The sequence below is a fragment of the Clarias gariepinus genome, chromosome 4 (genome assembly GCF_024256425.1).
Source record: "Clarias gariepinus isolate MV-2021 ecotype Netherlands chromosome 4, CGAR_prim_01v2, whole genome shotgun sequence".
NCBI lineage: Eukaryota > Metazoa > Chordata > Actinopteri > Siluriformes > Clariidae > Clarias > Clarias gariepinus.
In genome coordinates this window covers 39,565,001-39,577,272 of record NC_071103.1, presented here as the reverse complement: position 1 = coordinate 39,577,272, position 12,272 = coordinate 39,565,001, and the positions used below count along the sequence as shown (strand labels likewise).

Here is a 12,272-nt window from a genome sequence, read left to right as displayed (position 1 = left end):
ATATGGTACGAGTCTTTCATCCGTCTATCAGAGTACACAGTGTGGACCTTCACAGTCACAGGACAAGTACCGGCCGGGAAATGGCAGAGGTCAGCAGGGCGATGTGGGGTAGAACCTGGACCCGACGCTGCTGGCTCTGGTTCCTTTAGTTCCTGCTGGATGGATGGATCTGTTTAGTGGCTGGATGTTGGGAACTAATCTGTGAACCAAAGTGTCCTTGTGGTTTGTCGGTCTATAAGCTCTATACGTCTGTGTGTATGTGTGTGTGAGTGAGAAAGATAGAGAGAGAGAGATGAACGAGTGTCCAGAAGGAAACACACCTATTGGCCAGTTGAGGCCAGTTCAGGGAGACCATGTGCTCACACTCTGGCCTTGTTTACACTCGAGGGGGACTACAAGGGGAGCTAATTTTACTATCACACACACACACACACACACACACACACACACACACACACACACACACAGAGGGTTGAGTGGCGCATATTTCAAATGACTCAATTTATGTGGTTAGCTTCTCTTCTCTTATTCTTTCTCTTCCACTTTCTTTTATCTATCTATCTATCTATCTATCTATCTATCTATCTATCTATCTATCTGTCTGTCTGTCTGTCTGTCTGTCTGTCTGTCAGCACTGACTTACTTTAATATTGTTTCCTTTCTTTTCTGCTCCTGACTCAGCTCTTTAAACCCAACTCTAACTCTCTCTTTCTCCCTCACACACACACACACACACACACACACACACACACACACACACACACACACTTTTCACTGCAGAACAACAGAGCCGTGCTGAACTCCATGGCTTTTCCCTGAAAGAGCGAAAGAGCATAAAAACCTGTGGTTGTCGTGACTCAGAGTTGCTGTGTTAAGAAGAGCGGCGTTTAGACACTAGAGACTTGGACAGATGTTTTGGCAGATGTGTGCGCTTTTCACCAACACACTCACACGCCTGGTGAATTCAGGGCTGGGTTTTCTGTACAGTATTTCCAAGACACACAAGTCAGAATTCCAAACCTGTACAGTGAATTAGCGGATTTCTCTGTTCCGTAAGACGAGCAAAGATTTTTAATAAACTTTGACTTGAAAAACGAACAAATCTTGGTTTACGAGTACCGAGTATCATGTATCACACATGCGCTTTTTGTTTTGACGCCGAGCGTCAGGTGATCACAACTGAGCCAATGTTTTCTCTCTTTCTTGCGCTGCGGAATTGTGGGTAATCGTCTCCCCTGCTGGGTCTTAGTGCGCGTCTCTTACTGGTATAATCAACATCCGTGCATGCGTGTACTGTTTACTATAACACTGTGACCACGTGTGTGCGCGTTAAACATCTTTTATTGTAATTGTTTAGTGTAATGTCTGATTTATTGTCTGATGATTTAAAATCTCTTTTAATAAGATTTTATTTCCGTGCAAATTGCTCATATTGAGTGATGTTTTATATTTCTTTATTTTTAAGTATTTATTTAAATCCAGTTTTAATGTGACTTTTCTGTGAGTTTTATGATGTCTCAGTCCTCTCCTCCTGCGTGTCAGACTCTACTTGACTATAATTTGCTCCTCAGCTGTAATTTTCTTCTTTGCGTCATCATACACACCGAGACCCAGTAATTACTGTACGTTCTCAGACTGCTGCAGTTAGCGCTACTGCTTCTGGACGTTATTGCGTTCAAAGTGACCGCCATGAGGGGAAATCTACTCAAGGGCCGAGAGTTTCTCTCTCGGGATTCAATCTCATCCCCATTAAGAAGCTGGGGTCAGAGCGTAGGGTCAGCCAGTACACAGCGCCCCCTGGAGCAGACACGGTTAAGGATCGTGCTCAAGAACTAAACAGTGGCAACTTTCAGTTTCTAGGGCTTGAACCTACGACCTTCTGATCAACGACGGAGAGCCTTAACCATCTGATCCACCACTATCAGGAGTGCTGCCGCTGCTGTTTAGTTTGTGGGACGAGTGTGTTAGTGGGCGGTACCAAGCCGGTTTAAAGTGATATTTTTTATTCTGTCCTCGAGCCCATCATTTATTTATTTTTTTATTTATTATTTATTTTAGTACAGCTTTCTGACTGTATGACCTCCACCCAGTTTAGTAGTCGCGCTCTTTCTCACACTGTAATAAAAACAGAAGACGAACAATAAATCAAGCCCGAGGACAATACACACCTACGCTGGTTTCACTGGGCCTAGTGAGAGTGTGTGGAAATGTGGGTCAGGTAGGCAGTTCCTGGACAATGCTGTAATGTGTGTGTGAGAATTGTTTCGCTGAGAAGGAATGTCATGTGCTCCGAGTCTATTCATCAATAAAATATAAAAGCAGACCTTTACACACTTTTCTAAAGGTGCATCAAGCACACGGGCTTCAAAGCAACCACGGAGCACAGACGAGCTTTTCAACAGGAAAGGGCTTTGACCCCGCAGGTGCTTCGCTTCAATCGCCAGCTGACCTTTAACACCACTGACCGAGTGACAACACACTAGTGCAGCTAGAGAGACAGAGAGTGGGAGTGAGAGATTAAGAGTGAGAGAGTAAGAGTGAGAGAGAGGGGGAGGGGGAGTAAAGGGTAATGTATAACTTTAAGTTCAGGTTACCCACATTTCCTCATTAATATGTCGGTGTATAATTGTGTTAAAACTACACCCTAAACCCTACACACTCCATCCTACACCCTAAACCCTACACACTCCATCCTACACCCTAAACCCTACACACTTTATCCTACACCCTAAACCCTACACACTCCATCCTACACCCTAAACCCTACACACTCCATCCAACACCCTAAACCCTACACACTCCATCCTACACCCTAAACCCCACACACTTTATCCTACACCCTAAACCCTACACACTCTATCCTACACACTCTATCCTACACACTCTATCCTACACACTCCATCCTACACACTCCATCCTACACCCTAAACCCTACACACTCTATCCTACACACTCCATCCTACACACTCCATCCTACACACTCCATCCTACACCCTAAACCCTACACACTCCATCCTACACACTCCATCCTACACACTCCATCCTACACACTCCATCCTACACACTCTATCCAAGACCCTAAACCCTACGCACTCCATCCTACACCCCAAACCCTACACACTCCATCCTACACACTCCATCCTACACACTCTATCCAACACCCTAAACCCTACACACTCTATCCTACACCCTAAACCCTACACACTCTATCCAACACCCTAAACCCTACACACTCCATCCTACACACTTTATCCTACACCCTAAACCCTACACATTTTATCCTACACCCTAAACCCTACACACTCTATCCTACACACTCTATCCTACACACTCCATCCTACACACTCCATCCTACACCCTAAACCCTACACACTCTATCCTACACACTTCATCCTACACACTCCATCCTACACACTCCATCCTACACCCTAAACCCTACACACTCCATCCTACACACTCCATCCTACACACTCTATCCAAGACCCTAAACCCTACACACTCCATCCTACACCCCAAACCCTACACACTCCATCCTACACACTCCATCCTACACACTCTATCCAACACCCTAAACCCTACACACTCTATCCTACACCCTAAACCCTACACACTCTATCCAACACCCTAAACCCTACACACTCCATCCTACACACTTTATCCTACACCCTAAACCCTACACACTCCATCCAACACCCTAAACCCTACACACTCCATCCTACACCCTAAACCCTACACACTCTATCCAACACCCTAAACCCTACACACTCCATCCTACACACTTTATCCTAGACCCTAAACCCTACACACTCCATCCTACACCCTAAACCCTACACACTCTATCCTACACCGTAGAACCCTACACACTACATCCTACACCCTTAATCCTACAGGTTTTTCTTCCCTAATGGCACGGCCATATTCCAGGACTCTAGGCAGACTATATGCCTTTTGTCTAGGCAGTGTATTAAATCGCTTTATTGCATATTGCTCCTCTTCCAAATCCCTAGCTTTCTTCTTATAGGCTAAGCTCCTCCCACAATCTTGTAAGCCTTAGCTCCTCTCTATATTCTTAGCCTATTTCCTCAACCCTAAACAATCCTGTCTCCTCCCATGAACCGTTATTAACCTAGCTCCTCCTCTAAACAATAGTCCCTTCTTCTGCTCTTATATAGACCTAGCTCCTCCCCCAATTAACTTATCATATCAAGCAGGTCATAGCTCCTCGTTCCGTTATTAAACCACAAGCCGCACTCATTTTATGTTCCAGTGCAATGAAACATTGTTATTTTGTTTTTGTTAATCTATTTTGACTAGTTTTATATCCAAAACTGGCCTCATGTGGGTCATGTAGGAGGTGTAAAGGGTCAGAATGGATTCTGCGGTTGTGTGTATGCCGGCAATAACAAGTAGAAGAGTGTGTGTGGGTTAAAGTGTTTCGGTGTGGTCAAGTAACCCCAGAGGATCATCAGTCCATTAGAGAATAAATCACACACACACACACACACACACACACACACACACACACACACACACACACACAGAGCGGAGAATCCTAAAACATGAAGGCGAATGTGGAATGCGATTATGCCGGAATGCCCCCTCCGGTACTCCTGTTACCACACACACATGAACAAGTGTCCTTCACACAGCGGCCTGTGGGGCAGAGGGTAAAAATAAGCCCATGTGAGGCTCCGTTGTTATAAGGAAAAGCGAGACAGTGAAAGCTCGCAGTGTCGGGGTGAACCACAGACGGCCGGAACTAAATACCAGCCTAAAAAAAGCCGGAGCGAAACGGGATGAGATGAGCGATGGGGTTTGTGTTCGCTGCGTCTCGTCTCGTCTTGTCTCGTCTCCCAGTGTTCCTCACATCAACCGAAAACATTCCAAACCCACTGACATCGTCATCTTGGAAGGAAAAAAAAATAGTGGTGATTTCATGGTGGAATGACAGAGCGCAGCTTGTTTCAGCTCAACTGCCAATTCACATGATGTTCAGTTGGTCCAGCTGGAGATAGGATAGCATGGGAGAAGAAAAACGATATCGTTGCTATGGAAACAAACTCCTCAGAACATCATCCTGAGGATATTGGCTTAAAGCCTAAAATGTAACAGTTTTTTTTTTTAAATTCCTGAAACTGGAGACTCCTTCCAATTGTTTTAATTATTGCACTGTTACTGATCGGCGTTCGTTTTGGATACAGATGGAAAATCAATAACGAGTCTGGATCGACACAGAGTGGATTAGTTTAAAAGCTATGGCACTATGTGTGTGTGTGTGTGTGTTATTGTGCAACCAGATTAAAACATATGTTGTTTTCTGAGTTAAAAATATAATTGAAGTGATGAAAAGGAAATCAATAAGTGAGATTTATGTGTGAGAACCTACTGTAAGGTGTGAGTCAGCATTTACACATGTGTGTGGGTGTGTGTAAGAGGGAGGTATTGTGTTTGAGGTATGACAGAGCTGCCTTATGGTACCACCGTTGGAAATACACACACACACACACACACACACACACACACACACACACACACACACACACACACACACACACACACACATAGGAAAGTTGGTTTTGGTAAAATCAGTCCCTTATAAACTCCTCCAGAACTTTTTTTTTCTCTTTGTTTTATGCGGTTGCCATGACAACAGTGTAAGTCACTAGTCATATCCATGGCTGCTGTTAAAATAAAGGCACATTAAAAGGGAATTTGTGAAATTGTGTTTCTGGGCAGCGTAAACGCCGAGCCGGAGTCGAAGCCAGACAGAATGATCGGAAAGATCAACATTTCCCTCAGATGTGCTGGGGACTTTCCAAAAAAAGACTTTGTACAATTTTAATCGCGATGTAAATCCACTTTGTTAGCTAAAAAAAAGAAAAAAAAAGTCCTTTTTTCCGCTGCCATGTTGAGAAAGAGTGTGAAATTTTCTTAGTAAAAACAAGAACTCGGCAAACGTTTGAACGCGCTGTTTTGTTGCCATGACAACAACTCAAGCTACTCTCGTTATATATATATATATATATCCGTGACTGCTACTGAAATTACAGCACTTTCAAATGGACCTTGTTAATGTGTGTGTTTTTGGTTAATATAAAGTCACGACAAGGATAGAAACCAGACCAAAGTATAGGAAATATGAACATTTTTCCCCGACGTGTTGATAACTTTCCCATTTGAATCACTCCCTAAACAGACTTAGCGTCTATTGCTAACCGTACATTTTTTTTCCGCCATATCGAGAACCGCTGGTTTAAACAAACACGTCTGTTTTAAAAACATAAAAAGCATGAACACAAAAAGAGCATGTGACATACAGTAAATAGTAGACGTTGGGGTAAAACTTCTCAAAGGACTACCGCTCTATAACAATGCTCGTAGTTGCAAATCAGCTTTACAGAATCGAGAAGAAAATTCGGGAAAATGTAACAAGTTTACATCTGATCTTATCATGCCACACCCTTCCCAGGTGCTGATCATGCAGAATCAAGTGATGGTGTGATTTCTGTCAATGAAGCCTACATCAATGAAGTCCCTAAGACCTGTTAGTTACACTGTTGCCCTGTCTGTCTATAAAACGTCCTTATTAACTTCCTCCTCCGTCTTGCTTCGATCGGATCCTCCCCAGGCGTTTCTTTTTTTAACCACAACAGCTGTATATCAGTGGAGACAATACTAAATCCAGAGGTTTCTACTGCGTTCCTGCCAGTGTGTACAGATCATTACTGCATTCACACAAATTTTTGTGGACGTGGGGGAGTTTTTTTTTTGTTGTTGTTTTTTTGCTGTTATTGTATCTCGCTAGGTTCCGTCATGTAATTAGCTAAATGTTTTGATATGGTGGCTAGGTGCTGAATGTTTTAATTATGCTTGTGGTGTGTATGGTTGTGTGTAATGTGGTATTTATGTGTGTGTGAGTGTGCTAGTGAATTGTACGAGTGGGTGGGTGGGTTTGGGTTTGGGTTTGTCTCTTAAAGATGGCTGAAGTGAGTCACGGTGTTTCCTGTGTACTTGTCGTTGTCATGGCAGAAACGGGGGACGTTCGGAAAGTTTGAAGATTCGTCTATTGGAAACAGGAGACTTTCTGCATCTGTACACTGAGGAATATTTACTTAGGTTTCAAGGCATTTTATTAAAATAAACATAACACATTATAAATGTGGTTTTTATGTTCAGGTTAATTATTATCGTTTTTTTTAATAAGTAAATTGTACATACATCTATAGCATACCTTCTTTTATTGTCATGTGACTTTTAATCTTGGGTTCAGTTCTTCAACTCTCTTTCTTTTCTTAGTGCAAGAAGGATGGGCCTGATGCAAGTGAGCTGTCCCCCATGTCCCCCATGTCCCCTATGGTGCCCGTGGACCAGCTCTTCTCCTGGCCTGGTCCTAAAACTCTGCTCCTGCACCGGACCTCACAGGGCTTCGGCTTCACGCTGCGCCACTTCATCGTCTACCCTCCCGAGTCTGCTGTACACTCCTCCTTTAAGGTAAGGGTCAGCACACAGACATCTGTCTGTCTGTCTATTTATCCATCTATTTGTATGTCTCTCTAAGACCTGTTGTTTTAGTTGTCAGCTTGTCATCTTAATAGTTTGTCATCTATCTATCTATCTATCTATCTATCTATCTATCTATCTATCTATCTATCTATCTATCTATCTATGTGTTGTCTGTATGTGTCTCTGTCTATAGTATGAGAAGAGGTGGAAATGGAAGTAAAGTTGCAGATGGAGTAGAGATATAGGTGAAGGTGGAAATGGGGTGAAGGTAAAGATTGAAGTAAAGGTGGAGATGGGGTGAAGATGAGGATGGGGTAAAGGTGGAGATGGAGATGGGGTAAAGGTGAGGGTGAAGACGGAAGTAAAGGTGGAGATGGGGGTGAAGGTGGAGATGGAAGCAATGGGGGAGATAGGGTGAAGGTGGAGATTGAAGTAAAGGTGGAGATGGGGTAAAGGTGAAGGTGGAGATGGGGTGAAGGTGAAGATGGAAGTAAAGGTGGAAATGGGGGCAAAGGTGGAGCTGGAAGTAAAGGTCGAGCTGGAAGTGAAGGTGGAGATGGGGTGAAGGTGGAGTTGGGGTAAGGGTGAAGGGGGAGATAGGGTGAAGGTGAAAGTGGAGATGAGAGTGAAGGTAGAGATGAGGGTGATGGTGGAGATTGGGGTTAAGGTGAAGATGGGGTGAAGGGGAAAGTTGGAGATGGGAGGGAAGGTGGAGATAAGGGGGTGAGGGTGAAAGTGGGGTGCAGGTAAAGGGGGAGATGGGGTGCAGGTGAAAGTGGAGATGAGAGTAAAGGTGGAAATGAGGGTGAAGGGGGAGATGGGGGTAAAGGTGAAGGTGGAGATAGGGTGAAGGTGGAGATAAGGGTGAAGGTGGAGATAAGGGTGGAGATGAGGGTGAGGTGAAGGGGGAGATGAGGGTGAAGGTAAGAGTGGAGATGGGGTGAAGGTGGAGATGGGGGTGAAGGTGGAGATGGGGGTGAAGGTGAAGGTGGAGATGGGGGTGAAGGTGAAGGTGGAGATGGGCGTGAAGGTGGAGATAAGGGGGTGAGGGTGAAAGTGGGGTGCAGGTGAAGGTGGAGATGAGGGTGATGGTAAGATTGGAGATGAGAGTGAAGGTGGAGATGAGAGTGAAGGTGGAGATGAGAGTGAAGGTGGAGATGGGGGTAAAGGTGGAGATAGAGGTGATGTGAGAATGCTGTCTGTGTTATATGAGACGCCTGGTGTGTTCGGAGGTGTAGTGTTTACTCTGATGCTCCCCAGAGTGCACTGCAGTGTTTCTGAATGAAGTGAAAAGAGCGAGCTCGTCTCTTTGATTTCATTTAGCTCTGTACTGGAATTGATATGTCTTTAAAACTCACTCTGCTCTTCTCTCTTCCAGGATGAAGACAATGGAAGTGGAGGTGAGTTTCTATCCAGCCCTGACCTACATGTGTGCTTATTCTGTTTACTCTGGTACAGCTTATAAGAGAGAGAGAGAGAGAGAGAGAGAGAGAGAGCGAGAGAGATTGTGAAACTGTGTTTTTTTGGCTGGCGGGGCTTATACTGAAATTATACACACATGAGGATTATTCATGTCCCTTCTCTTGAGCAGAAAGACACAGAAGCCACGCCTCCTTCACTTAGACTTAGACACAGAGGCCACGCCTCCTTCATTTAGACTTAGACACTGAGGCCACGCCTCCTTCATTTAGACTGAGACACTGAGGCCACGCCTCCTTCATTTCACATAGGAAACAGCCTTCATTGTATTTGACATATACAGGGGCTACATCTCCCTCACTGTGAATGACATAAATAGGCCACGCCTTTTTCATTGTGATTGACATATACGTAGGCGACTCCTCCTTCCCTGGGTCTAATAACCCTGTCAGTCACAGCATGGTTTCCCATGGGCTGGAACACAGTGAGGCCACATTCATATCAGACCATCACATTCCTAAGTGTATATATATATATATATATATATATATATATATATACATATATGTGTGTGTGTGTGTGTGTGTGTGTGTGTATGTCTTGCATTCCACGGGTTTTGTGCAGAACAATCAGATGGCTGTGTTCTTCTCAGTGGCCCATGTTTGACCCAGTTGCTCATCGAGGCAGCGGACTTTTCCGGAAAGCCCCCAGCATGCCGTGCAGCGGGAGGTCGTGGGCAGTCGGCTCGCAGAATAACCGCCACCCTTTATATAAACGGATAACATATGCAATTAGTTGTGTCGCGTGCTTAAAGGTTTGGGTAAAAGCCCTATGCAGATAAAAAGTATTGGCCCCTCGATAAAGCTCCGTTCTGTAAATTCTAAGAGCACTGAGTCACTACAAAGTGTAGGTCTACAGACCGCCATCACACATCGTAGACGAAGGGTTTGTGCATAAACGCAAAGAGAGTCTGATGCGCTGACATCATCAGACGCCGATTTACTGCCACTGAGACCAGAGACAGCTGACGCTGAGGCTGTGTGAGAAACTTTTAACATCTCGGAGCGTGAGCACTGTGCAGAAGCTCATCCAGAACACACCAGACTCACAGCACAGCTACAGACACCATCACGATGATGGGGAAATAGAAATGAAACGTGCTACAGGACAGAAAATATCCTGGTTACATCAGTGTGTGTATGTGGTTAAAGCCAGCCAGTTTTCTGCACAAAATGATTTCCAGATAATTGACGTAAACAGACTGTGGTCATTATGTCTATCGTTAGAGGATCTTCAGCGCATGGTGTGAGACAGAGAGCACACACACTACCGGCCTGCTGTCGAGCTCAGAACAGAAATAGTTTCCCACATTCCAAACTGACATCCTGAAACAGTGTGACCTCAAGATCGTCTGAAATCTAAAGGACTCATCGGGATGTTTTCAGAATTCAGTACGCGTGAAAAAAGGTTGAAACGTAGTCGGGTTTAAAAAGACATCATAACAGCGTGTGAGTTATTCGCTGGTAGATTGAAGCAGTTTTTCATAATGTAGTAGTTGGTCTGTGATTCCTCGGGGCAAAGTACACAAATCCTGTACTTAAGTTTTAGTACAAGTAGAGATACTGCTAGGTAAAATATTAAGTAAGTAATAATATATGAGTAAAGTATTATTATTATTATTATTATTATTTGAGTACAATATTATTATTCTTTGAGTACAGGTTTATTATTATTATTATTATTATTTGAGTACAGTATTATTCTTTTATTATTATTATTATAATTATTATTATTTGAGTACAATATTATTATTATTATTCTTTGAGTACAGTATTATTATTATTCTTTGAGTACAATATTATTATTATTATTATTATTATTATTATTATTTGAGTACAGTATTATTATTATTATTTGTGTTCAGTTTTATTATTATTATTATTATTATTATTATTATTATTTGTGTTCAGTTTTATTATGATTATTATTATTATTATTATTATTATTTGAGTACAGTATTATTATTATTATTATTATTATTATTATTGAGTACAATATTATTATTATTATTATTATTATTATTTGAGTACATTATTATTATTATTATTATTATTTGTGTTTAGTTTTATTATTATTATTATTATTATTATTATTATTATTATTATTTGAGTACAGTATTATTATTATTATTTGAGTATAGTATTATTTTTATTTGAGTACAGTATTATTATTATTAATATTATTTGAGTACAGTATTATTATTATTTGAGTACAGTATTATTATTATTATTTGAGTACAGTATTATTATTAATATTATTTGAGTACAGTATTATTATTATTATTTGAGTACAGTATTATTATTATTATTTAAGTACAGTATTATTATTATTATTTGAGTACAGTATTATTATTATTATTATTATTATTTGAGTACAATATTATTATTTTTATTATTATTATTATTATTATTTAAGTACAGTATTATTATTATTATTTGAGTACAGTATTATTATTATTATTATTATTATTATTATTTGAGTACAGTATTATTATTATTATTATTATTATTATTATTATTATTTGAGTACAGTATTATTATTATTATTATTATTATTATTTGAGTACAGTATTATTATTATTATTATTATTTGAGTACAGTATTATTATTATTATTATTATTATTATTATTTGAGTACAGTATTATTATTATTATTTGAGTACAGTATTATTATTATTATTATTATTATTATTATTATTATTATTTGAGTACAGTATTATTATTATTATTTGAGTACAGTAGCTAAGTAAATCCACTCAGCTACTTTTCAGCTCAGTCCAGAATTGTGCTGAACTCCTATGAGTTGCTACATTTTATCTACAAACCTTCTTAAATTGTCACAATGAGTCAAGAATTGCCTCGGTCGAACCAGCTATGAACATCCCGCGCACCCTCACAATTATTGGCCGTAAAGGTCGTATAGACGGTCAAGAATTTTAACTCGGCTTGCTTTCATTAACAGGAATGATGTGGGCCAGGGCTACTAATAATCTAACAGGAGAGGAATCTGTAAGGAGTGTTAGTCCTAGGACACGTGGTGACACTTGTAAAAGGTCTTTTACTCACCACACTAACCTGCTGCTTTACATCACTATAAAGAAAACATTATTAAAAGTTGGAGAATTAAAAAAACTTCTGAAAATCTTTTTCTTCTGTTGATTTTGGTTTTGATTTTCCGGTTCTTATTGGAGCGACGTCACGATGTCGTCCACCTCCTTCGCCTTCCTCACCCTCAAGCATACTAGTGGCTCTGGCAAAACGTTTAAGTGTTCGACTGAGACTTTCTGATTC

General features: G+C 41.2%; 1 protein-coding gene across 2 annotated transcripts in view; it reads left to right on the top strand.

Annotated features, from left to right (window-relative positions):
* Positions 1 to 12,272, top strand: part of LOC128520130 (rho GTPase-activating protein 21-B-like) — a 66,373-nt gene that overhangs the window by 16,489 nt on the left and 37,612 nt on the right. For both annotated transcript variants that reach the window (XM_053494186.1, XM_053494185.1), the window contains exons 2-3: positions 7,297 to 7,491; positions 8,882 to 8,903. In XM_053494186.1, coding sequence (XP_053350161.1) covers positions 7,297 to 7,491; positions 8,882 to 8,903 — 217 coding nt within the window. The remainder of the gene's footprint in view (positions 1 to 7,296; positions 7,492 to 8,881; positions 8,904 to 12,272) is intronic.